The 26,408-nt window shown below is 42.0% G+C and overlaps 2 protein-coding genes and 1 long non-coding RNA gene across 9 annotated transcripts in view; 2 read left to right on the top strand and 1 right to left on the bottom strand.

The window, feature by feature from the left end:
- The window catches only part of LOC309698707, a 7,691-nt gene extending 1,482 nt beyond the window's left edge, over positions 1-6,209 (bottom strand). For 2 of the 5 annotated variants that reach the window (XR_014274156.1, XR_014274157.1), the window contains exon 1: positions 4,766-6,209. This is a non-coding gene — a long non-coding RNA (uncharacterized lncRNA). Of the gene's footprint in view, positions 972-2,855; positions 2,971-4,765 lie in introns of all 5 variants that reach the window. The other 3 variants (XR_014274158.1, XR_014274159.1, XR_014274160.1) reach the window with 3 other exon arrangements.
- A 3,710-nt stretch (positions 6,210-9,919) lies between these two features.
- polr1h (RNA polymerase I subunit H) lies at positions 9,920-11,870 on the top strand. 3 transcript variants are annotated; one of them, XM_082521337.1, is made up of 6 exons: positions 9,920-10,060; positions 10,163-10,244; positions 10,365-10,484; positions 11,281-11,381; positions 11,470-11,579; positions 11,653-11,870. In XM_082521337.1, exons 3-6 carry the CDS (start codon positions 10,367-10,369, stop codon positions 11,675-11,677), a joined length of 354 nt encoding a protein of 117 aa, XP_082377463.1. In that variant the 5' UTR covers positions 9,920-10,060; positions 10,163-10,244; positions 10,365-10,366; the 3' UTR covers positions 11,678-11,870. The 3 variants fall into 3 exon arrangements, with proteins under 3 accessions (XP_082377463.1, XP_082377462.1, XP_082377461.1); XM_082521336.1 differs by having other exon boundaries at positions 9,921-10,060; positions 10,124-10,244; XM_082521335.1 differs by having other exon boundaries at positions 9,921-10,244.
- Positions 11,871-15,821: 3,951 nt separating this feature from the next.
- gtf2h4 (general transcription factor IIH, polypeptide 4) lies at positions 15,822-26,174 on the top strand. Its single transcript, XM_082521591.1, has 14 exons — positions 15,822-15,963; positions 16,160-16,348; positions 16,440-16,544; positions 17,413-17,544; positions 18,064-18,246; positions 19,906-20,014; positions 22,033-22,101; positions 22,249-22,332; positions 22,844-23,000; positions 23,239-23,369; positions 24,131-24,178; positions 24,277-24,355; positions 25,112-25,173; positions 25,590-26,174. Exons 2-14 carry the CDS (start codon positions 16,233-16,235, stop codon positions 25,698-25,700), a joined length of 1,386 nt encoding a protein of 461 aa, XP_082377717.1. The 5' UTR covers positions 15,822-15,963; positions 16,160-16,232; the 3' UTR covers positions 25,701-26,174.
- The last annotated feature ends 234 nt before the right edge of the window (positions 26,175-26,408 follow it).

The raw sequence follows: 26,408 nt of genomic DNA, 5'->3' as shown, positions 1-26,408 counted from the left end.
TGGTTGCTGCGGATGGAGTCATTCTAATCTCGCAGAGGATTTGAGGAAGTAGTTTGATCCAGGTCATTCCTGTTTCTATCATTGCTTTAGTCAGGCGATTTTTTATGGTCCTATTCATTCTTTCTACAACTCCTGAACTCTGAGGATGGTATGGCACATGATATTTCCAGTCTATTCCTAGAGTTTTGGCACACTTTTGAATTACTTCTGATGTGAATGAAGGTCCTCTATCACTGTTAATTTGGTGAGGTATTCCAAATCTGGGTATTATTTCATTGCACAACTTTTGACAGACTACTTCTGCAGTTTCTTTTGATGTTGGATAAGCTTCTACCCATTTACTAAATTGGTCCACTATTACCAGTAAGTACTTGATGCTTCCTTGTGCTGGCATGTGTGTAAAATCAATCTGTAATGTATGAAATGGGAAATCTGGTTGTGGTAAATGCTGATGTTTTGCTTTTGGTTTTCCTACATTAGTTCGTGCACATGTTAGACAGGTTGCTAATATGCTTTTTACTGCGTGTGATGTTTTCTCGATTACAAATCTTGATTTTATTGCTCCTATTACCCCTCTTTGTCCGACATGACTCACACCGTGAAAATGGCGGACAAGGATTGGCAGTAGTGAAGATGGGAGGGCAATCAAACCCTCAAGGTTTTTGTATAAGCCGTCTCTGTTATCTAAGGTACAATCATTACTTTCCCAGTAAGTGTAATCTAAGGCAGAGGCTTGCTCTTGTATGAATTTTAGGTCAACATTTGTTTCTAAATAGTCTGGGAGTGCGACAAGTGGCAGCTGTAAAGGCAAAGATAATACTTCCTTTCTGGGTGGTTGCTGTGAGGCAGCAGCTGCTTTCGCGGTTACGTCTGCAAGAGCATTTCCCACTGCTTCGTCTGTGTCAGCCGTGCTGTGCCCCTTCGTTTTAACAACTGCAATTGCCGATGGCAGCTGTATAGCCTGCAAAAGTCTTTGAACAAGATCAGAATTAGCGATCGATTTTCCATCAGCAGATGTGAAGCCTCTCTGTCTCCACAATGTGCCAAAGTCATGCACCACACCGAATGCATAACGGCTATCAGTGTAAATTGTTACCCGCTTATCCACATGTAACTCACAGGTGCGTATTAAAGCCATGAGCTCTGCTTTTTGTGCTGAGTGAAATGGTAATGAGTGAGCCTCTAGTATGATGTCAGGCAATGTCACCACCGAATAGCCACAAAGAAATGAGTTGTCATTTGGTTTTGAACAGGACCCGTCCACATAAACAATGACTGAGTCTGGGATTGGTGTCTGCTCTAAGTCTGGGCGTGGTGCTGTGGATTCCTGTATACGTGTCATGCAGTCATGATCGTCAGGGTCGTCTGAACCATCCTGTCGGTCAGAGGAACACAGCATACGAATGAGTAAGTGTGCTGGCGAATTGGGTGTGCTGCTTGCTTTTATAGTGAGATTTGCTGTTGAAGTCAGTGTAGCTTCATAACCTGAGCGACGTTGTGCGGTCATATGTTGTGTAGTTATGTTTGCTAGAATGGTCGTGACCTGGTGATTGGTGTGTAGAATAGTGTCATGTGAGAGTGTGAGCTTCTCGCAGTCCCTTATCATGATAGAGCAAGCTGCTACTGCTCTCAGGCAGGCCGGCATCCCCTGAACTACCGCAGGCAGAGTCAGGCAGACCCAAACAAGGGGCGGAGGTCAGCGCTCCCTGTAATGCATTGAAAGAGGCAGTCATTTCTGTGGACCACAGTATTCGAGGAGGCTTGTCTTTTTTGCAGCATTCACGCAGAATGTGGTCATGAAAAGAACAGTCTGGTATCCACTGTCTGCAATAGTTCACCATGCCTAGGAAGGACAACATTTCCTTCTGTGTAGTGGGCCGAGGGACGGAGGTCACAGCTTTGACCCTGTCTGTAGTCATGGAACGTTGTCCGTGAGACAGTGTGAATCCCAAATATTGAACAGAAGTCTGACAGTACTGCATTTTCTTTGCTGATGCTTTGTGGCCAGTCTGTTGGAGGTGCTGGAGTAGCATGTGTGGCAGTTTGACATAGTTTTTCACTTTCAGCACAGAGGAGGAGATCATCTACATACTGGATCAGAGTACAGCCCTCTGGAGGAATGAAGCCGTCCAGGGTAGCACGTACCACCATTGAGAAAGCCGCAGGGCTGTCTACCATGCCTTGGGGTAAGCGAGTCCATGTGTACTGCTTATCTCTATGTGTAAAAGCAAATATCGGCTGTGTGTCCTCATGCACAGGTACTGAGAAAAAGGCGGAGCACAAATCCACCACAGTAAAATGTGTAGCTGTTGCTGGAATAGATGTCAGTATGCTGGGAACATCTGGGACAAGAGGAGGTAGAGGCATAATGACTGCATTAATTTGCCTTAAGTCTTGTGTGAAACGCCATACGCCAGGTTTGTTAGGCTTTGGCACAGGATTGACAGGAGTGTTATATGGAGATACTGTGGGCTTTATTACTCCAGCTGTCAATAAATCTCCTATGATGATGTCTAAGGCTGCGGCTTTTTCAGCGGAAATGGGATATTGCTTGACATATACCGGCTTGTTGTTTTTCAGCTGAGCATGATAAGGTGTACAGTCAATAAATCCTACATCATTCTCACCTCTTGACCATAATGTCATGTTTTGATATTCAGCTGGCAATGTGACAGCAGAGATAGTACAGTGTATGGGGTAGGTTAGATCTGTGTGTCAACATGGTGCAGTAATGTCATAGCCTATGTCTGAGTTATGTGACAAAACCACTGTTTGGCCTTCACTGGTGTGAGCAGTTATCATGTTGTTGAACAGTGTGAGAGAAACAAATATGTGGCTTCCAGGCATGGGGTTACCTGGTAGTGGTGTCTGTACACGTGTTTGGCACAGTGTGTGACGTGGGATACCAGTCAGATGGATATTGAGTTCATTCTCTGCTGAGGCGTCCAGCTGACACAGAGGCTGTTCCTTCTCCATGGTGTCGGTGCATAGGGCAGAGAAAACATAGCTGTTATCAGTATCTGCAAACATTTCACCCTTTGTGTTAAATGAAATACACAAGTTCATTTTTGCCATTAAATCTCTGCCTAATAGATTCACAGGCGAGTTTGGAATAATTATGAATGGATGATATGTAATTTCGTCTGGTTTTGGGCCCCAGCGTGTCTTTAGAGAATGAGTTTTGGGGCATTGCACTAGAGTTCCGTTTATTCCCATGGTGTTGATACACACAGAGGAAACAGGCCCACTATAGAATTTTCCAGACAGTGAACTTTTAGTGGCTCCACTGTCAACTAAAAAGGAATAAATCTTTTCACCTATTTCTATATCTAACATGGGCAAGCTTTCTGTGTTACGGGACAATTGCAAATGCAGCATCGTGTGTAGTGCTTCACACTGTCCCTCGTCTTCACCTGGGCCTCCCTATTGTCGGTCCAGTCTTTCGTTATCATATGGGTGGGGATTAAAATGTGGATTATAAGGTTGCTCCCTAAGTGCAAAGGGGCCATTATTTTGATGTGATTCCTGTCTGCGTTGCCAGTTACCTTGTCTGTAAGAGCTCTGCTGACGCCTAGTGGCAGGAGCTGGTCCTGTGTTTTGTGGTTGAGACCTATGTGCTGCTGATTTGCATTCCCTCCTCCAGTGTCCTATTTTTCCACAGTAAAAACATACGTCTCCACTCCTATCTCTCCTTCTGAGATCTCCCTGCTGCGCTTGTTGAAGGGACGGGGCCCCTGCATACATCATTTTTTCACTTTCCTCTGAGCCTTCAACATCAAAATTTAACATCATTCTAACATTTTTAGCCTTCGTGCTGTTGGGAAAAAGATCTGCACCGGCTTTCGTTTTGACAAGTGTGATAAAGTTCTTTATCTTCATGTCATAGAGATTATCAGTGGCAGTCAGCTTCAATAGTTGTGAACATTCTGGATGAATATTGTTTAAGAATGTTGTTATGAAAATCTGATCATTTCCTCCTTCAGGCATGCATGCCTCATTAGTCCAGCAGTGTGTGAAACGTTTCATAAACACTAGAATGGATTCATCTGGCTTTTGCTTACACATGGTTACTGCATTTAAATCAATTTTATCTCTAGACATTGTGAGCAGAAATTTCTTTAGATTTTGAAAAAAGGCTGTGATTTTGTCATCGTTTATCCACAAAAACGAGGTGGTGTTGGCTGCTTGGTCATTTTTAGGGTCTAGTTCCTCTACTTCTTCAATAAGCTGAGATTCAGTCACACCTGGAATTCGTTGACATAATATATATCTATAGTCAGGCCCACCCAAGTGGTGGTCCGCTATTTGTGATTTTATATTTTATTTTTTTCGGTTTTACAGTTAATTTTGATTTTTTATCGGACCCGTCTAAGGTCTTTGAATTATTCTGACCCATGGTCAGTGATTTCCAGAGGGGTTTAGACGCTTGAAGGATTTAAGTTAGTTTTATTTTGCTGTGGCACACCTGAGGTTACTTGATTTTTTGCTAGCAATTTTATCTTTTTAGTGAGCAACTTCTCACTTTTTAACGAGCAACTTCTCGTTTTATGACCACAGGCAACTTCCTGTGTCCTTTCTGCTTTTATTTACAAAACAACAGGCAACTTCCTGTGTTTCTATGTGGGCCACTAACAAAGGCTCCTCAGCGTATCCCACTTGTTACTATGTGGGCCACCGAAGAAGGCCTCGTCAGCGTATCCCGTTTCTATGTGGATCACTGAGAAAGGCATAACACAGTCTTATAAAATAAAAGACGAGTGCCTACCTTCATCAGGATCCCACTTCTGACACCAAAATTGAAGGAAACGGTTTCCAGGGCCTACTCCGTGGATCGGCTTCCTTCGAGGCGTGGACGTCTATCAGCAGAGAATGTACCTTAGTCTGTAACACAGTCAAATATATTCTCAAGTAATATTCAAGCATGCCATTCAGCGTGTTAGTACGAGCTCGGGAGCAGCTTGGGAGAACAAGAAAACAGAGACTGCTTCAGGTTGTCTTCCCAAATTGACTCAACTTTATTCACAAGTACAACAGTTTATATAGAGGGTAAAATTCATGAGACAGCAGATTATCAGTTTAAACCAGTACAGACCAAGATAAGGCAGCGTCTTCCTGCCCTTGGCTGAAGAAGCATCCTTTGTGTAGTTTATCAGTTCAGCTACAATTGTGATTATCTCAGCGACATATTTTCAAGGCACAAAACGAAGAGTTCTTACATTAGTGAAATCTGAAACAAACCATTTGGCCTTCAACAGGCGTCTAAAAGATTAAGAAACTAATGTAGCTGAGGGAGTGATCTCTGTGGTATTTCAACCTTGTACCAGCCTGTGATTCTCACACATCAATTCTTGGGTCAAAGAGAAAAACACTGAAACAAAGGGGCCTTATTGAATGACAGAGTTTTCCTGCATAATGTCACTATAAAACAATATCCAGTAAATGCTACCATGGTACTAAAATACCTAACAATCATCACTCACAGATCAGTGCTGTCGCTCTCTATACACAGTTCGCACGATTGCAAAGTGAAAGCAAAAAAACAAGCGCAAATTCAAACGCGATTTCAATATGTCACATATTGACAGTGGCTCACCGATGCCAATGACATAATTACCCAGCTACATTTCTGAAAGAATGCAAAAGCATTGACATATATTTTTCCTTCCTACAATAGCCCGACGGGCAGGGAAGAGATAGATTTTGGTAGCCCGACTGAAAAAATCGCTAGCTCCGGGACGTCGGGCTAGCGATATTGCAAGCCCTGTATCTGATTGAGGAATCACTCATCTTTGGAAAAGAGAGTTTATTACAGAGAAATGTCTCTTTCCAAAATAAAAGCTATACTATCCGCTTCTTCTGGGCTATATTCTCAGCAGCATAAGGAGAATCATGTGCTAACAGCTGTCTAAATGACTCGGCTAAAGTTAGTAGCATGCTTGTTGTTTTTGTCTTTGCACTAGGATGATGTCGGCGTAAATGTGCAGTCATATTCGTTGTGTTCCCACTAGTGCTTTCAGGTTAATCTCGTTGAAATGACCTTAGCGCCACAACACGGCAAATCTCCGTTAACGAGCTACCGCCGATCGCTCCGTGCGTGGGGCTGGACGGCCAACACGTTAACGAGCTAACTGCGCTAACACACTAGTTCACACCAATGTAATTGAGCATTGCATGGCACATCCAACATACTGTTTTACTTTAGTCCATGACTCGCTTACCTTCAGGGTCATACGTCACATGAAAACCAAAATAATTCCAAACGCCAGATCTGAATGAGGGTGGGGGAGGTCCATGTTAAAAGGAGAGCTTAACTTCTGTCTCGCTAGCTTGCCCTGCGCTCTTCCTTCTGACTATGCTGTCTGTGTTGAGCGCTCAGTGGATCTGCGCTGGACAGTGCAGCCTAGGCGGAGTAGTCGAACGCAGATTCACTGAGCGCTCAACACAGACAGCAACGTCAGAAGGAAAGTTGATAAAATAAATTACAAATGTTGTATTGTTCGATACATATGCGTACCGAACCGAAAGCACTGTATCGAACGGTTCAATATCGATACGAATATCGTTGCACCCCTAATATATACATATATATATATATATATATATATATATATATATATATATACACACACACACATATCACTGACTTTCAGCTTGTTGTGTTTGTGGATATATGACTGACTTTAATTATTAAACATTCGCACATAAATAAGTGACGTCATATTCAGCACTTTTGACAGTTCACTCTTCGGCCGCTCCATCTTATTAGGGAAAGTCCACATACATAAATGTAAATTTCAAAACTCAACCCCATCATTTAATTTGTTTTTGATTGAAACTGAATATTACTTAAACTCTCTTAAACTTCCAATAAAAAAGGTTTATCATTGATTGAAGTTCATTCAGAAATGTTTAAGGAATGAGCTGTCACAACTTTCAAGTACAAAGTTGTTATGAAGTCTGTCACATTCCCCCCTTTTTTTCTTTTTTATCCTTTATTTAATTATCCTTCTTATTTCATTGTACTGTATATTGTTACTCTTATTTGCCTTGTATGTCTACTGTACAAACTGAACTGGAATGACTGACTGTTCGCTTTATAAGTTCAATAAAGTTTGGAAACAAAAAAAACCTCTTCGGCCGCTCCCTTCTGCCGTATTTTGCGGCAAAATTATCCACACCCACTGCCGCGCTATGAATTGTGGGATATATGGGACCACGAAGCGTGCACCGGACCACGCTTGATATTTGGGGAAATCGACGGCGCATTTGGAGTATGCATTTGAAGTGCACTTCGAATTGGGACAGCCGTCGTCGCGTGGCGGTGACGTAACCGCACTTGAAATGCGTACTTCAAGCGTGCAGACCCTGAATTGGGACACAGCCGATGTGATGGGTTATCCTTGATGGAGATGAGTGTGACCTCTGACCCTCACTGACTCAAACACCTCCAAATTCTGACCAAAGATGCTTCCAGGCTTTTGGATTTGTGTTTAAATCTTGCTGGCAGTGATGCTGCCCCTTCAGCAGACAGCAGCAGAATAGATGCACTCTCTACCACAGGATGTTAGAAGATCTCCAGCATCTTGCTGCACACATTAAAGGATCTGAGCTTCCTTAGAAAGTAGAGTCAGCTCATCCCCTTCTTGTACACAGCATCACCGTTGGGCCTTCAGTCCAATCTGTCATTCAGGTGACTGTGGTAACCCTGTATTACTAACCACCACATTAGACAGGTTGGCCCACAGCCGTACAAACTGAGGCCTCTCAGACAGATAGTGAGGAATACAAGATACAGCAGAATGGATCCATCCTGGGTTGTATCCGCAGCTCATGGTGTTGCTGTAGTAATGGCCTGGAGGATAATTTCTTGGCATGGTTTGTGGCCCTTAGTATTAAATGAGCATTGCTTAAATGCCACAGCCTGCCTGAGTACTGTTGGTGACCATGTCCACCCCTTTGGGGGATAGCACACCATGTCACAAAGCTCAGATAATCTGAGACTGGTTTTTTGAACATGACAATGAGTTCACTGTACTTAAACGGCCTCCACAATCACCAGATGTCAATCCAATTGAGCACCTTTGGGAGATGGTGACAAATCTGCAGGAACTGTGTGATGTTATGATGTCCACATGGGCCACAGTCTCTGAGGAAATGTTTTCAGCATCTCGTTGAATTGTTGGTACAAAGAATTCAATCAGTACTAACAAAGTGTACAAAGGTTACAAAGTGTTTTGAGTGAAAGCAGAATACTGGTACTGTCACACTGGTGCCTATCCCAGCTGTCTTAGGGCAAGAGGCAGGGTACACCCTGGACAGGTCGCCAGTCTGTCACAGGGCTAACACATAGACACAGATAACCAATCACACTCACGGGAAATTTAGTTACCAGTTAACCTAACCCCACTAACTGCATGTCTTTGGATTGTGGGAGGAAGCCGGGGTACTCAGAGAAAACTCACGCAAACACGGGGAGAACATGCAAACTCCACACAGAAAGACCCCGGCCTGATGGTGGAACTGAACTCAGGACCTTCTTGCTGTGAGGCAACAGTGCTAACAACTGTGCCACCCTGCAAAATTTATTTATATTGCATAGATGAGCAAACATGAGCACATTACCCCTGTTCTTGCCTCCTTACACTGGTTGCCTGTCCATTTTAGAATTCATTTTAAAATTTTATTGCTTGCTTTTAAAGTCTTAAATGGCCTGGCTCCTTCTTACCTGTCAGACCTTTTACACCAATACACTCCACAAAGGTCTCTCAGATCATCTGACCAGTCACTCCTTGCTGTCCCCATGTCGAGACTGAAACACCGAGGGGACCGAGCTTTCGCTGTTGTGGCCCCCAAACTATGGAACAAACTGCCCCTCCATATTAGGCTGGCCTCAACACTTGAAATGTTTAAATCACTTTTAAAAAACACACTTTTTTTCAAAGGCTTTCTAGGAGTATTATCAGAGTCAGTTTGTAGTCAGTTTTTAGTCAGCTGTTGGTCATTCTTAATCTTTTTACTTTGTTAATCTTATTCATATTGTTTATTCTACTCATGTTTTGATATTTAATATATACACTGATTTATTTTTATCTTCTTTTTCAATTATATATTTATTTTGTTTATTGATTTCATTGTATGCTTAATGTATGGTTTTTAACTGCTATCTCTGTTTTATTATTGGAAAGCACTTTGGTCAACTTTGTTGTTTTTAAAGTGCTATATAAATAAAGTTGGATTGGATAAATGCCAGAATAGAGGTGAGTGTCTAACATGAGGCACCAACTTTTACAGCAGGCTAGAATTTCTATAAGGACTCCAGTGATGTCCACCACCTCAGTTTGAAGACATGAATCAGTCCACTGTGCTAAAAATCAATTGCCTGGTTTCATTTTGAAGGAATATTCCGGAACTTTTATTTTTATTGTCGCTGAATATTAAATAGCTATAACCACACACGCAGTTATGGTTTGACTTTTGAAAGTTCAAATCCAGCAATACTGATGTCTTTAAGATTTCTTCATCACACTGCAGATCATTACCGACATGAAACTACGGACGCCATAAAACTGGGACCATCCCTGATCTCTGTTATTTACTCGAGCTCGTCTGATATTATGGCAGCTCACGTAAACACAGCGCACATGAGTGGCCGTTTTAGCAATAACCGTAAAAGCAAATCCCAAGTATTCTAAACAGCTAGCTGTCATTAGCTCAGCGGCTAACAAACAACTCATCACATCTCACTGGAACATCTCACGGCTCAACATTAAACTTCAGAGAGGTGACAGTCATGTTGCCGCAGGTACTGATAACGTGCACTGCCTACAGTTCTTTTAATAATCGACATACCTTCACTACGAGAGAGAAAAGTCAACGTCTGTTTAAAGTAAAGCGCGATTGTTAGCGCGTCACAATGACGTGTAGAATGCGACGGACAACCAACCGCTGTAGGACCCCACGGTGTGTAACCATGCAGATGCCAGGCTGAAAGTAACAACAGGGAGTCTTTGCTATAAACCGCGTCTTGTTTAGATTGCCAACCCTGTAAAGACATTGAACGGTAAGTCATCAAAGTGTTTTGTTAAAGCTGAAGGCTGACGACGAAAGCTGAACACATGGTTAGTTGACAGTTGCGGATTTGATCGATCTTCACGTGTTCAAGTGCCACGCGCGGTGTTTTGCTCCAGCGAGTGTTAGACAACAAAACAACAAAACAACATTACCGCTTTAACTTATTTTGGAAGGTAAGCTCTAAAATATGAATCGACAAAGCAAAATAAGTCAGTATAAATTTTTTATTCGATTCCATTTTACAGTTATTAATGGTATCAAAATGTATAACAATAATACTTCGCATGAAACAGAGATGTCGTGTTTTGGTGGTGGTCCGAACTTCTGCCCAGAGTGTGGGAATGTTCTTCCTCTCCCAGGAATACCGGACGTAGTGTGCTGCCCCGGCTGCTCCTTTAGGATCCCTGTATCAGGTAAATTCCATATCAGAGTTTATGTGTGAGCATGAGCAGCAGAGATTTTGCTGCTATCTCACTTTTTGTTTTTCTCATTTCGCTTCCATCTTGATATTCCTGTGATATTTATACAGCCTGTACAAATGAAGTGGCAGAGCAGCTATCTGAGAGCTATCTGCTGTCCATCTTTGGATCATTTTAGTTTCTTGCAGCAAGTGATTGTATTTTTATAAGCTCAATATACAGTATTGTGGCAAACGGATTCACTCACTCATCCAAATCACTGAATTTGGTGTTTCAGTCACTTCCATGGTCACAGGTGAATAAAATCAAGCATCCAGGCATGCAGCCCGCCTCTACAAACATTTGTGAAAGTATGGGTCGCTCTCAGGAGCTCAGTGAGTTCCAGCATGGTAACGTGATAGGATGCCACTACATGTGGCCTTCAGATTAAATCAGAACAGTGTGCAAAGAGCTTCATGGGATGGGTTTCCGTGACCACCAGCTGCATCCAAGCCTTACATCACCAAATGCAATGCAAAGTGCTGGATGCAGTGGTGTAAAGCACGTGGACTCTAGACCAGTGGAGACCTGTTCTCTGGATTGATGAATCACGCCTCTATTTCTGGCTATCCGATAGATGAGTCTGGGTTTGGTGGTAGCCAGGAGAGCGGTTCTTATCTGAATGCATTGAGCCAAGTCTAAAGTTTGGTGGAGGGGGGGTTTATGGTGTGGGGTTGTTTTTAAGGATACTGCACTGATAACACATTAGTGAGTGATAAGTGCACAGATGATTTCTTCTCTGCTTATTCAGAGTTCTCAGGTCAGGAGATCTATTCTGCCGTGGTGTTTAACCCTGTGGAGCAGACGGCTGTGTCTCAGGATGAGGAGGACTCTGAAATGAAGGGTGCTGTGGTAAGTGCTGCCTGTTTGCTGCCTGCTGAGTGTACTGCATGATGCCAACAGCTCTGTGTGCTACTAATAAGCTCTCTGCTTCCTGTAGATTGACAGGCGCTGCTCTCGTTGCAACAAAGAGGGTATGATTTACCATACCAGGCAGATGAGGTCTGCAGATGAAGGACAGACAGTCTTTTTCACCTGCACACACTGCAGGTAATCATCATGAGGTCACCATATGTTGCTGCTGTTGTGATTGTTTGCTCATCGTTTCATTTTGTCATTGTAGGTATCAAGAGAAGGAGGACTCCTAAGAAGAGGGTCCTTTGCATCTCCCCCCTCCTGCTTACTCAGCTATTGTTGAAGACTGCACAAAAACCAGTTTAAACAGAGCTTACAGTAACCTTTATTTTAAACTTGAGTTTGTACAGTTAGGATTGAACAACATTTAAGTTTATGTGACTGTTGTACAGCTGACCACGTCAATAAAAACTTATTAAAGCAGCATTCCTGTTTTTCTCTTTGGCTGCTTGGATGCACAGCGCTGATATATAGTCGGCAGAAAGTTGTGTGTGAATAAACTCAAGCAGGATTTCAGCAACACCATATTCTTGTCCTGATGGAGCCCCCACTAATTCATGTAACGGAATCAGAACAGGTGAAGCAATATTGAAATGTATCAGCTTTATTTTGTACAGGTTTTTTTTCTGCACTAAATAAACTTTGTATATTGTTTAGGTGATCAAAACAAACAAATGTGTGCTTACAGCTAAATGTATCCATATTTAATGCCTTTTAGGTTTCTAGTATTTAACGTCTGTCTATGAGCTGACACAGCTAACCTGGCCTGTTTGGCTGAAGGTTGCAGCAGATACAGGAATAATGTCCATAACCAAAGACATCAGTAACAACTCTGACTGAGACCACTTAGGGCACTGATTGAAGGAATCAAGGGCGTAGATTTGGTTTTGGCGTTGGTGGGGACGGATGATTCAGCCACCGAACCCTGCCCTGTTTCCTTTTTTTCCTTTTTGTCTTTGCTTCTTGATAAAAAAGGAGAAATATACTTGCCTACACATGCTATTCTACATGCTTTTAAACCATTTAAAATCACAATTCATAGTTTTACATGTGAATGATATAATGTTAAATTACTATTTAAAAAAATGACTAAGTATTTTAGACTTTAGTTTACTTCAGTCATATTCCATATAAATCAGGTATCATACAAAAATAAAAATAGCTTCAAATACAGTCATGACAATAAAAGAATATGACTTTAAGACTTAACAGCATTACTTCAGTTACACCAACATCTCTGATACATCAGCACTAAGGGAACACTGAATGACCTGCTGGTTTCTGTCCATAAAACTACTCATCTAAGATTACCACAAAGTAAAAGATCTCTCAGCAAAATTATGCAACATTTTAGGCACTATTGCCCCGATTAACTCGGTGAGCTGGGACTTTTTATTCTCAACATGAACTACTGTTACAGCTACTGGTGTCCCACACAACAACTCAATGTCCACTATGTGAAGCAGCCAAACACAGGCCTGCTCCTCTCACTAACAGAGATAAACTGCTGACATGTTTGTTTTACATCTATACTGTCCAGTCTCTCCTGGTGGACACACAGCAGCATTGTTTAATCTCATTTGAGTCATTGTTGACCTTAGCCATGTTTTTAGTCTTCTGAGAGCACTGAGGCTTCTTTCAGCCTCAGTACCTGCGTTTTATCCTCAGATTACAATTATTATTCTGTGCTTGATGTGCCTCACCTTTGGCCCTGGCTCCTCCCCTCTGACTGCACTAGGACATATTGCCACCTGATAAAATAACACATGATTCGTGCCATATAAAAAGTGAGACGTGTCAATTCAGATTCTTTGTCAAACATACACTAATGAATCAATTTACATCAGCAGCCTAACAATTGTCATGATAATAAATACTAGTTAATCTATAGCACCAAATCATCAGTCACCTGTGAGCTCGCCTCTTCACCTCTGTCTGAGCTACAACATGGCAGAGCTGCCTCTGTCAGCTGATCAATAACAGTGAGACACTCCACATACATGCAGTCACACATGTGCTTCAAATACAGTCATGAACCAACAAGTCATCATTTCACCTGTGATCTTATGTCACCATTGCTCTCTGAGCTTTGTGTTGCTTCTTCTGTCACCTGACAAATAGGACAAACATGACAATAAGAATAAAATGTGCAGCTGCTTCAGTGTTTCTGTCAATTTGTGCAGATCTTGACTCATCAGTGATGTTTGTAGTGTGAGTGCATTTTTAAAACAATTTGTGCAAACTGCACTACAAGGTGGAATATTTGCAAAATCATGACTACCTCATGATATATTGTCTCAAAAATTAACCCTATGAATATGTCAGTACCATTAGGATGAAATTTTAACATTAGATGTATAACTTTAACAGCCTCTGTGAACTAATATCCTGGCTTGCCCGAGGCTGCCATTTTCTCTGACAGTTTCAATTAAAATTAGAAATGCTGCTCTGAGACTGAGAGAACTAACAGTGCTGCATGTTGTGCAGTTAGTTTCCCAAACACGTTATTCATGGTTACATACAGTTTTAGACTGATGTGGGCCAAAGCCTGGCATAGCCTGTAACGTTATTATGATGGACACATTTTATGAGTGAGCTTGACTTTAAGCGACTCACAGGTTTCTTTGAAAAACACTTTCTTATATCCAGGTTCTTCCTTTTTGCTGCCGTCCTCCTCTCCTCCTGGCAGCGCAGGCTTGCAGCTGCTAAAACTAAACAGAGCTCCCTGAATGGCACAGCCAATCACATTGGCCATATTTGTTACATTAGGTAGGACTCCAGTAGAGAAGTAATTTAACTTATTCTGCACCGCTGGTTGAATGAGACGCTGACAGTTTTCCCCCCCATTCTATCGCGTTTGTTTTTTTTACTCGAAGAGTTTAAATTATTGGTGGGGACAATTCAATAATTGCTGGATATTGGTGGGGACATGTTCCTTCCGTCTATGCCCTTGGAAGGAATTAATAAACATAACATGACCAGATAATGTGCGATTGAATACAAGGAGTCTTTTCACCTGGATTCAAATATGAAAGTTTGTCACATTGTTAATCAAGTATATAACTGCCCCTTCTAATTTTCTTCTATAATTAATGATTTTTCACCATCTGCTGATCACAAATCAGGATTGTGTGCAGGTGATTAACAGAAATGTAGGACAAACTACCCCCACATAAACTAAAAGGTGTCAAATGAAAGGAAAATAGGGTCACAATATCTTTTATTTGCAATAACATTTTGTTCTTGAAACCTTTGTTTGCAGTTGTCACTCTGTGAAGGTATTCAGAGGACAACTGAAGAGCGTTTCTTTGCCTTGAGACACTGGTGCGTATCTTCTGCAGTTTGTTTTGCTCAGCAGGACATTTCTTCTTTGTAAGAATGTACAAGCTCTCTGATAGCTTTATTTTGTTGGCCATCTTCACTTGTGTTGACATTGAAGACTTTAAATGAGCTAGCTCTTTATTACAAAAATGACTTGTGTTGGGCATCAGACAGTAATATTTGCTTTGATTCTGGCCAAGCTCAGGTTGGAAGACAGAGCAGCTTTGAAAGGTATAAGTGCAGATTGGATTATCTGTGGATTATACCTTTGTAAGATCTGTATCAGCTGCTTTACAGCCACAGTTAAGCCTCAGTTTCCTGGGGGTTTATCAGGGTATGCAAGCGCTTGTTCCAAAACGGAGACAGTATGGAGAGATATTACCTTTACCCTACCCTGAGTATTAGACAACCTATTCTCTCATGCTAGAGTACTAGCATACGCTAGTGCACTCACTTACTGGATATTTGAACACTTTGGTATAAGTTACTCACTAGTAACTTATATAAAAAAAGTTACTACTACTACTACTACTAATAATAATACATTTTATTTATAAAATGTCTTTCAAGATACTTAACAATAGAATAAAACACGTAATAGAACAAAGACAAAATAAAGAACAATAAAAACAAAAGCACAAGATAAAATAACAAACAGACAAACTAAGTCCACAAACAAACTAGTCCACAAGGATGGGCGTAATTAACAGTTCATATTCCAGATCCTTGTCTAACTGTACTTTAATATACAGAGAGTGGTTTTATTATACAGCCTGCCTTCATTTGTATAACTGGGTTGTGAAAAAGAAGAAGAAGAAAAAACCCAGCATAACACAACACTGTTGAACAGAACAGCAAACTGTAAAATGTCCAACATTTTGACTCGAGTCTTCCGTAAAATACAGGTTTTACCACAATACAAATCCACTTTGTAATTTTACAGCATCTTTTTAAAAAATTTCCCCGGATGTCAGCGTTTCCAAACTAAATGCAGCAGGCGGCGACATAGCACCCTTCTAATAGTACGATCTCAATTAAAAGCAACAGAAGAAGAAAACGACCAATGAGAACTTTCCTGTTCAGGTCACATGACCTGGAAACATGGCCGCTTCAGAAAGCTGAGAAAGCTATCGAGCAATAACAATTACTTTGAACAGCACAAGTACTTATCTATAGGAAGACGGCGGTTTACTTTACGGTAAAATAGCTTTTTATATTTGTATTCACGTGGTAGCTTTGTGTGGCTCAGCTGTCCTGGTTATAGTCCAGTTATACACGCAGAATACACATGTGCAGAAATAAAGCTGGATCCACAGAATACGGAGTCTTCCGTCAGATACTGTCAGTGTCTGACAAAACGGCTGAAGCAATTTTACATTTTTGTGTTTCTAAAGGAAATCTGGGAGCCTCGTGGGTATGAAGTAGCTTTACCGCGTTTGCTGAAGTTCCTCTTTGCTGCTGGAGACCATGAAGCTGCGTGTCCAGCTGCAATGCAAGAACCTGCATGAATACCTGAAGGAGCTGAGTCCGGAGATTTTGGACAGACTCTACAACCACCCAGCGACATGCCTGGCTGTGTACAGGTGCGTGCCTGTGACTGGTTCTTTTTTGTTATATAGAAAGTGTTGAGTGAATCTTCTTCCCTGTTTTTTTATGTGTTTTGATATTTTACAGGGAACTCCCCTCTCTAGCAAAGAATTATGTGATGCGCATGCTGTTCCTGGATCAGCCTCTCCCCCAGGCAGCTGTGGCATTGTGGGTAAAGAAAGACAGTCAGAAGTAAGTTGCCTCTGTTGTTCTGTTTGTCCGCTGTGTTGTCAGTCAAGTACAAAACTACTCTGCTGATTCTCATGAAAATAGAAGAGTTAGAGCATGGGCAAAATAACAACCTGCTAAACTTTGGTGCACATCACTGGTGGCTGATGCACGACAAACTCCAAAGTTTTGTTTTTTTCATTAAAATCACAGTAAATTTCTAAATAGCTCTGTAACACACTGGTCCTGTCAGCTGATGACCCCAGCCTGGTAGGTCTGAGCAGGAGAGCCCCTGTTTTTATGCCTCAAATATCAGCCTTGTGTCAGTGCCCTTGTTTTCTGCTTTTAAACTTTTTTCCTCATTGTTTAAAACTCATTTGAAACATTTGTCAGAGACTAAAATGAGAGCAGGAATTGTTGCCAAAGAGTCAGCAGCCTGTTTGGTTTGTGAAGCAATTAACAGCTTAGCAGAAGATATTAAAAACAAGATAATGGTAACTGCCATGAATTTATTAGAAGTTTGTTACACTTTTATGTTCCTCGTGTGTGGCTTAGAGGTGTTTCCTAAATGGTTGAATGTAGATTTAAATTTATTCTCTTCATTGTGCTCTTTGTCCCCTTTGTATGTTTGGTTCTGGAGCGGCAGGTGACCAGCATAACACATGGTGCAGATCATTTAACTGCATGACTCGCTGTTCAACCCTGTGTCTGCCTCATGAAGTGATTGATAACTGTCAGGTGTGCTCTGTCCTTGGATGGCGGAGCATCCCTGTGTCTCTGAAACAGGAAATAAGTTTTCTTCAGTGTTTGCAGTTTGTCTTTGACATCTTCAGGGGACTGCACATTTCAACGTGATAACCAGTTCTGTTCATTGTTTTTTGTCCTCCTGCAGGGACCACGATGAATGTGTCTCAGTGTTGGCTGGTCTCCGCCTCTGGCACAGTCAGCAGCTGCAGGGTGGTCTGCAGGGATACATTTTAAATCCGGTGTTTAAAGACAACCTGAGGACAGCTTTGCTCGGGGGGTACGTCTGCCACTGTGAAAATACCGATTAGTCATGGGGCTGCAGCATCTCTCTCTCTTTTAGGAACTGTTCTTTGAAAAGTGAAAACATGGTTACTATTGGCGACTGTCAAGCCTTTGAGTCGCCGAGCAGCTGAATAGGGGAATAATGTTGACGCGCCCGTTGTTCAAAACGTAAGTCAAAGTTCCAGATTAAAAACTTCTTTAGTTGTTATCAAATCCTTAAAATCCAGAAAAACACTGATCAAAAACATTCTAAGCTTGAGCGGTCAGCAAAAGTCGACTTCCCCCATCGCCCACTCATTCACAAAAATTCCCTCGGGACGTGAACAGATGATATAGCAATCACTATTACTGTTACCGACACCACGTGACCCAAAGCTACGCCTATCCACAACAGTTACTGGGCCCAAAACTAAGTCAGTGAAGTCACCTGTTACCTGCTCGGTTTCACTTTCTTTCATTCCTGCAGGACCAGTATTAACCAAGAGAGCCAAATCATTGTTGTTTCAACACACAGGGGGCGAGCTTGGGCTGATGAGGGCAGCACGCTGGGCCCTGACCGCCATGCACGAGACATTGAGAGTCTTGACCGCTATGCTATGGAGCGCTGGGAGATCATCCTGCAGTTTATGGTGGGTTCTCCCAGCGCTGTCAGCCAGGACCTGGCACAGCTTTTGGTTCAAGCAGGCCTCATGAAAAGGTATGCAGTAGTCTTTATGTCACATTCACATTTTACATGTAATGTATATGAAAGTAAGAAGATTCAAGATTGTTTATTTGCCACATGCATAGTCGTACAAGTACAAAACACAGTGAAATGTGACTGTGCAAACATTATAAACAATAAGTACATTTAAATTAAAAATCAGGAACTTTTTAATGAAAAATCTGCAAATGTACTTTGTGCCATATGAGCACTGCGGAGCAATGCAAGCAGAGTGGCCAGAGTAATGTAACAGTAAAAACTCTAAAACACTTTTAAATCTGCATTTACAGCTCATGTGATATAAATGAAATTCAGCATTATAATGTGCTCCAGTCAAAAACATCTGCATTCTTGCCAGTGATGGTTGTTACTGTGAGATGTTGTTGGTTTTCTCTATAAAGAAGTGCTCATGTTTTTATTTGTAGCCCTGGGGCGTTTGCTTTGGCTGCAGTCAATGAAACAGTCAGTGTTGAAAAACGAACGAAACGTGGCTTGAATCCTCTGGCTGTTGTCTGATGGTGATTGGACTATTTAATGCGGGGAAAAGAATTGGTACTCATATCCTTTAGAACAGGGGTGTCAAACTCAAATACACAGTGGGCCAAAATTCAAAACTGGAACAAAGTCGCGGGCTAACGCTAATATTTATTGAAAAAAAAAGTCTTCCTCCAGATATAAGAATGAATCTTTTCTTATGGACTCAAACACGTTTTGCTGAAAAACTGAATATGGAACAAGCAAAGCTTTATACTAAACAATATATATATATTAACTGTATAATACCAGTAGGCCAGCTCTGATAGTCATTTGGTGTGGCTTTGCGGGCCAAATGTAATTAGGCTGCGGGCCAGAGTTTGACACCTATGCTTTAGAAACTCCAAGGGATGGGGGAACGTAATAAAAAAGAGACATGAAGGCAAAATTGATAAATTAGGTTTTTATTAATTTTTGTTTCATACTAATTAAACTGAAAGAGACAACAAGCCACTGTCACCTTCAAAAGAAAGGAAACACTCAAAGTTGGTCACTAAACAGAAGGCCAGTCACACACTCGTCTTCACAGACCAGTCGTAAGCAGTCACCACACACAGCTCACTAGCTGAAAACCAGAAAGGCTCTCTGGCAGCTCTCCTTTCTCTGGCCTCAAGTACTCTAGCTCAATTGCTGGGTAGAGTCAGGCGGCACCTAAAGCTAGACACACCCATGCAGTGTAAATTCAATTAGTCTGTATTCAGTGACTTTGCCTGTACATGACGTATGAGTTTTCCAGCTGCCGAGCCTGATGGATTCTACGATTAGTAACCACTGACGCTGTAGATTGTTACTGTAACCGTACAAGACAAGGAAGCCCAGGTCAGACTTTTCCAGAAAACATCAAAGAAAGGCTTCAGGCTGGGGGGGGATGATGTGTGCAGCCTGTGTGAGCTCAGGTCAAATGTAAATAACGTGTTGGGTGCGCCTGAGTAAGAGGAAATCCAAAGTGGACAGCTGTAACATTGTATGAAAGAAGTAACAGTAAAGAGTAGACTATGCTAAAATAAATTTTCTTTCATCTCCATGGTGTTAACAGAAACTCGCCATGGGGGAGGGTTTGTTGGCGAGTAATGTCGGCGCTGTATCTCATGTTGTCCTGATTTATTCTCCGACTGTCAGTGAAGCAGGAGAGGCGCCCTACATCACCTCAGCTGGCTTCCAGTTCCTCCTTCTGGACACAGCCTCTCAGCTATGGTACTTCACCTTGCAGTACCTCAAAACTGCTCAGGTATGCCTCTCTACTACTTCAACCTGATCAGGTTTAAACTGATTTGACGAGCAGGTCGTTGAGCCTCTAGAGTCTGTAGCCTGTCATTACTCTGACTAGCACGTGTTCAGGCAGACGGGGCTCTAGTCCTCGATGCGAGCTGCTGCAGACGCTGGCTGGACTGAAAACCCTACTTTGGGTCACAGAAATCTTTTCTAAGGATATCTGCTCTATATAGTGCACATACTGGCCTGAAGGGCTGAGCTCTGTGTGGGAATGGAAATCTATTTGTGAGACAAAGTGAAACTTGGCAGTTGTGAATAACAATGAAAACTGGGCAGCATCTTTACATCAGCGTGTAAATTCATTTTGTTCCCACTCTCAATCAGCCATCATTTCCCTGTGAAGTAAGAAAAACATCTTTAGCTGAACCAATCAGGCTCTTCGTGTCACCAGACCCATTTAATCATAATTAATCATTAATCATCCTGTCGCACTCCACGTTGATTAAAGTGAATAATGAATCCTGATGGCAGCACGGTGGCACGGTGGTTAGCACTGTTGCCGCACAGCAAGAAGGTCCTGAGTTCAATTCCACCATCAGGCCGGGGTCTTTCTGTGTGGAGTTTGCATGTTCTCCCCGTGTTTGCGTGGGTTCCCTCCGGGTACTCCGGCTTCCTCCCACCGTCCAAAGACATGCAACTTGTGGGGATAGGTTAATTGGTTAACCCAAATTGCCACTAGGTGTGAATGTGCGAGTGAATGTGAGTGTGAATGGTTGTCTGTCCCTGTGTGTTGGCCCTGCGACAGACTGGCGACCTGTCCAGGGTGTACCCTGCCTCTCGCCCTATGACAGCTGGGATAGGCTCCAGCGCCCCCCGCGACCCTGAAAAGGATAAGCGGAAGCGGATGGATGAATCCTGATGTAACATAATTAAAAGTGTAATTATGGATAGAAATACATTTGTAAAGCTTGTTGAAAGACTGTCCTTGAGGTGTTTATTCACCAATGATTTTAGTTGTCAGTTGCCTAGCAACTAAAGCTCGACCTGAGGACATACTCGACCCGTGTCGATGAACAGTTAAGCAAACACTCAGAGAGCTGCAGAGTGTGCAGAGCTGTACTTGTTTCCTGTTATGTCCAACAAGAAACACCACTCTGCTGGTAAGTTTGCCGTAAAAGACAATAATTTATGGTTACATTAGACTAATATTAATGACTACAAATTGTCATTAATTAATTTTTTTTTTATTTAACCTTTATTTAAACAGGAAGATCCCACTGAGATTAAAAACCTTTTTTTAAGGGTGACCTGGACCAGACAGGCGTACAGAAATACAAATTATGTAAATTATAGAAAAACGCTATGAGCCACCTCTTAATTGTGGATCAATGTTGAATGCATCATTAATATCGATTTAAAAAGAGGACATCAAATCTGTGCCCATAGTTCAAGATCCCCCTCTTCTTTCAGCTGCTCCCTTTAGTGCTCTCCACAGTGGTTCATCCTCGTCTGTCACACCAGCCCTCTGCATGTCCTACATGCACGAACCTCCTCTCAGGCTTCCCCTTTTCTTGCCTGGCAGCTCCATCTTCATCATCCTTTGTCCACCATATCCACCCTCCATCCTCTCCTACTATGAGCTGTTCCTTATTTCTCATCCTGTCCATCCTGCTTACTCCCAAAGAAAACATCTTCTGCTTTCCATTTTTTGTCAGTGCTGCATCACACGTGTCTCGGTGTCCTCTGTGTTGAATTAAAATGTTAGAGCTGAAGCCCCAGCCTGAAACGGACCAAAAGTGTTGATCTCACAAAAAGAAACTGTCCATTCAGGATCGAGGAGGTTGTAGAAATGACTCCGTATCAGCGAATCTTTATCTCACTGCTGTTGTAAGACCTCAGCCCTGCTGTGTAAAGTGCCATGTGGTGCATGCAATGATCCAAGATGGAGTTTATTTGTTTTCCTTTGCTTGTTATTAAATGCTTAAATGTGTAATTGAACCGATCTACTCATATCTCATACTTTGTGTCTTGTAGTCCAGAGGGATGGACCTGGTGGAGATCTTGTCATTCTTATTCCAGCTCAGTTTCTCTAGTCTGGGCAGAGTGAGTGCACAGCAGTTAGCATCTGTTTGACTTATTTATTCATTTTTAATTGATTATTTTTACTGGGGTGTGTGCAAAAAGCAATATAACTTTGCTGTAATACGGTGGTCTCAGGTCTTCCTTTAACGTGCTGCCTGTGTGCCCTAGGATTACTCGGTGGAGGGTATGAGCGAGTCATTACTGACTTTTCTGCAGCACCTGCGAGAGTTTGGACTGGTGTTCCAAAGAAAGGTGAGCTACTTGAGAATCTTACTTTGTGTGCAAAAAAACAACCCAACTAGCTGTTTGAATGGGTCTAGCTTTAATGGTTGTGGCTTGATTTTACTTAACCAGTTGTTGTTCTCCTTCGGATTGGTTTTCTTTCTTGTGTAAATAAGAAAGTGTAGAATCATTCCTACTGTTTGACAAATTTGGGCAGTTAGAGGGAAAAGGTTAAGTACAGCTTACAATAAACACTTCAAACTGAAACCTGTGTGTCCTGGACTAGAGTACAACACTGACAGAGCCATTGCACGTGAGACCTGGTTTGCTAGCTGCTACTGCAGTGCAAGTTAGTGCAGTTACGTAGCAGGGTTGGACTGGTTTGATTACGCTGTCACCACAAAGAGCTGTGGAAGGCAAAATGACCTAAATGCTTAAAAATGGTTGAAATCTGTATAGAGTTAGTTACCAGAACACTATCAGTAGTTAGAAGTCTGGTTTTGGTTGTTGTTTTTTAATGCTTCCATCTTCTGCTATTTAGAGGAAGTCCAGGAGATATTATCCCACCAGGCTGGCAATCACTCTGGCTGCAGGAGTCGCCAGCAGCTCCTCCTCCTCTAACCTGGCTTCCAGTCCTGGTACTGGAGATGCAGGTTTCATTGTGGTGGAAACCAATTATCGTATCTATGCCTACACAAGTATGTGTGAACACCTCAAGACTTTTCACATCTAGTCACTATGTAACCATTGATTAAGAGGGTGTCAGGATGGCTGAAGCTCCATTGTAAACCGCATAGAATTTGACCCTGACTTCCTTTAACTGTTTTACAGTAGCATCTCTAATTGTTCGTGTAATTTTCCCCTTTGTTTCATTTGAAAGGATGCACAGCTTTCATACAGAACCTGTCCAGACTTGTGTTTGTGTGACTCTCACAGATTCAGAACTTCAGATTGCTCTGGTGGCTCTCTTCAGTGAAATGCTCTACCGCTTCCCCAATGTAGTTGTGGCTCAGCTGACAAGGGAGTCTGTGCAACAGGCTATCGCCAACGGGATCACTGCACAGCAGGTACTGCTGCACTGGGCTCACTTACACACTAAAAATTCAGTTCTCATCTTTCCCATCCTCCAATCCCCTGTACTGATGGAGCCGCAGCAAAAACACAAACTGTGAACATTAGACAGATTGGAACAAACACAGAAAGTAATTATGATAGAACATTAGACTTGCACTCCCGTATGCATTGCCACCACAGAGCTGTAACCTTCGTCACATGGCCTGATGTTACAGTAGAAAGTGAACACTCAGTAAATGTATGAAAGAATTAGCTCACATAAACCTTTGATTTCCTCTTTGGAAACTTTTAGGAATACTTTTCAGCAACAACTTCAGGATCAAATGTTTTCCCTACTTGATTTTGTGTTAACGCACACCTGAATCCAGAGCAGCGAATTGTCGAACAGTATATTCATTTTTGTTAAATGAGTAATGGCACATAGTTTTGTGATTCATCTAATTGAAGCCCTATTAAGGAACATTTTATTTTTAGAACGTCCTGATGTGTAAAACCTTAAGAGGGTGCACTTGTTTTGACATTGATGCGTCGGGCACAAAGCGGCGCACACCCCGGACAGGCCACAGAGAAAACTTACATTTACAATCACGGGCAATTTATTTAAATCCAAAATGCCACAGCAAACCGGGCCGGTGCAAGTATACCCACCCGCTGTGGATAAGTCCAGACTGGGACAGAGTCTAGTCCCTCTGAAGGCGACTGGCTCCAGAGCTCCAGAGCTGAGTTTTTACATTTTGTGTTCTCTTCTGTTCAGATTATCCATTTTCTGAGGACCAGAGCTCACCCTGTCATGCTCACTCGGGTACAGCATTGATTCTTTTTGCAGTTCAGTCTAGTAAAATGAATAATGAACAGGTTAATCGCTCTGCAAAGTATCCTCATCCTCTGTTGTGCTTTTAGACCCCGGTGCTGCCTCCAACTATAACAGACCAGATCAGACTGTGGGAGCTGGAGAGAGATCGCCTGCAGTTCACAGAGGGTGAGCATGTTTATCAAGTGTGTGTGTTCAAAACAACACTTAACACTACTTGTTTATTTCTTGTCTTCATAAATTTGTTGTAATGTACATATCCACTGTGCTAATTACAGGCGTGCATCAGTAATCGTGCCATGCTAACAAGTAGTCTGCTGCTCTCACATATTGTTTTCAGTTTCACATTAAAACCTGTGGTAAAGGTGAAAAATACCCGCCCTCCCTGTTAGATGTGAAACATCTCCCTGCAAACTGTCGCTCACTCAATGTTTCCTCCTTTTTGGACTGCTCTTTGTAAATGAGATTGCTTGTGTAGGACAATCCCAACAGTCAGGCTATTTTAATCCACTGTTCTTTCTTCTTCTTCTTTCTGATGATGCCCAGTTCACACTTCAGCAGGTCATCTTGATGATGCCTAGTTGCCTAAATGCATTGTGTCGCTGCCATGTGATTCAGTGATTAGTCATATGCCTTAACAAGTAACAGGTGTATCTAATGAAGTGGCAATAAACAGCAGACTGTGTACATGTACTTTTATCAGTGAGTGGTTCCTTGGCGCTCTATGTAATGTCTGTGAACCATCATTTGATTCTTCCTGGTGACGCTGGACTGACTGCTGACAGAGACCTTTCAAAATAGCTGAGCTGTAACTCTCATTGCATGAACTCTACACTATGATAGAGAGGAAGAGAACTGATTGTGTGTGTGTGTGTGTGTGTGTGTGTGTGTGTGTCTGTCTGTCTGTCTGTCTGTCTCCTTCAGGTGTGCTCTATAACCAGTTCCTCTCCCAGGCTGACTTTGAGGTTCTGCGAGACAGAGCTCAGGTTGGTTTGTTTTTATATTAATACCAGAATCATAACAGATTAATATACTGTGTAATGTTTTTAAGGATCCTTAGTCAGTTAGGATATGCTGCTTTGATTTTGAGGTCTCCAGCATTGCTTGTACCTGCTGCTCCAAGACGCTCATAATGTCTTCATAATGGAACGTCCTGGTGTACAACAAAACGTAACAAGTTGTAATAGTACAAATTTTATTAAACATAACTCCTGTATTGGTGTTACAGCACAAGAGCCAGTGACGTTGTGCCATATTTTCACTGTATGTATTCATATAATTCCATGCGATCGACGTGTTGTAGTTACAGCAGATGGACATCTTTTTAATTACTTTTCTGTTCATCAAATGCCAAGACTGTCTTTGTAGCCTGCTGGTGTCTAACAAAGGTGTTCTGGTGCAGGGCCTGGGCTGTCTGGTGTGGCAGGATGTGGCCCACAGAGTGATGGTGGTGACACCACAGGGACACAGCGAGGTCAAGAGGTTCTGGAAACGTCAGCGATCTCACACGTAAACGGAGGAGGAGAAATGTGGCTTTTCTTGCTTTCCACTACCATCACCGTTGTTAGTACGATAGGAAAGTGAAGATGACTTTGTATTTTTTTACAACATGCTAGCATCTGAGTATTAAACTGAACAGTTTCTGCTCATGCTTTCCTTTTTGAGTAGCTGTGTGTATCCTATACTCAGAATCAGGTTTTGATTACTGAGTTCTCGAAGACACCCTTTGGACTCTAAGTACTACAAAGTACTGTGGAACAGCCACTGTAAATAATCGTATAACTGGTGGAGTTACAGTGAAAAAGCTGACAGCAATAATGGAACCAAACTCAGAAGATTAATTTGTAAGAAGCCAACTTTATTAATTGATCTGTTTGGTGTTGTGACCTGAAAACTAAGTGCATGGCTCAAAGACACCCTGTACACACTGGATAAGGATTGTGGCTTTTTATATTTTTGAGTTCAGAATAAAAGTTGTTGAATTATATTTTCACAATAATGTTTTGAATTAACTTCACATAATACCTGCTTGAAACAACAGACACTTATCTTTATGTTGGTATTGCCACTAGAGCAGCTTTTTTTCGTGGCTGTGGAAGTTTAACTGGGACAGTTTGGTGTCTTGTAAGTAATTGCTGTTTGAAGTACTCATCCATATTCAGTAAAATATAGTAGATGACCTTAGTGGTAGCTCCCAGTTTGAAGTAGCAGATAGGATTAA

Source organism: Aulonocara stuartgranti (genome assembly GCF_965226115.1).
Source record: "Aulonocara stuartgranti genome assembly, chromosome: 22".
NCBI lineage: Eukaryota > Metazoa > Chordata > Actinopteri > Cichliformes > Cichlidae > Aulonocara > Aulonocara stuartgranti.
Note: the sequence above shows the minus strand (reverse complement) of the source record. Positions and strands in the feature narration are given on the sequence as shown.

Coding starts and splice junctions, on each gene's coding strand:
- polr1h (XM_082521337.1), top strand. CDS start 10,367: ATGTCGTGTTTTGGTGGTGGTCCGAACTTCTGCCCAGAGTGTGGGAAT. Junction 11,382..11,469: donor CTGAAATGAAGGGTGCTGTG/GTAAGTGCTGCC, acceptor TGCTTCCTGTAG/ATTGACAGGCGCTGCTCTCG. Junction 11,580..11,652: donor TTCACCTGCACACACTGCAG/GTAATCATCATG, acceptor TTGTCATTGTAG/GTATCAAGAGAAGGAGGACT.
- gtf2h4 (XM_082521591.1), top strand. CDS start 16,233: ATGAAGCTGCGTGTCCAGCTGCAATGCAAGAACCTGCATGAATACCTG. Junction 24,179..24,276: donor ACCCTGTCATGCTCACTCGG/GTACAGCATTGA, acceptor TTGTGCTTTTAG/ACCCCGGTGCTGCCTCCAAC. Junction 25,174..25,589: donor TTCTGCGAGACAGAGCTCAG/GTTGGTTTGTTT, acceptor GTTCTGGTGCAG/GGCCTGGGCTGTCTGGTGTG.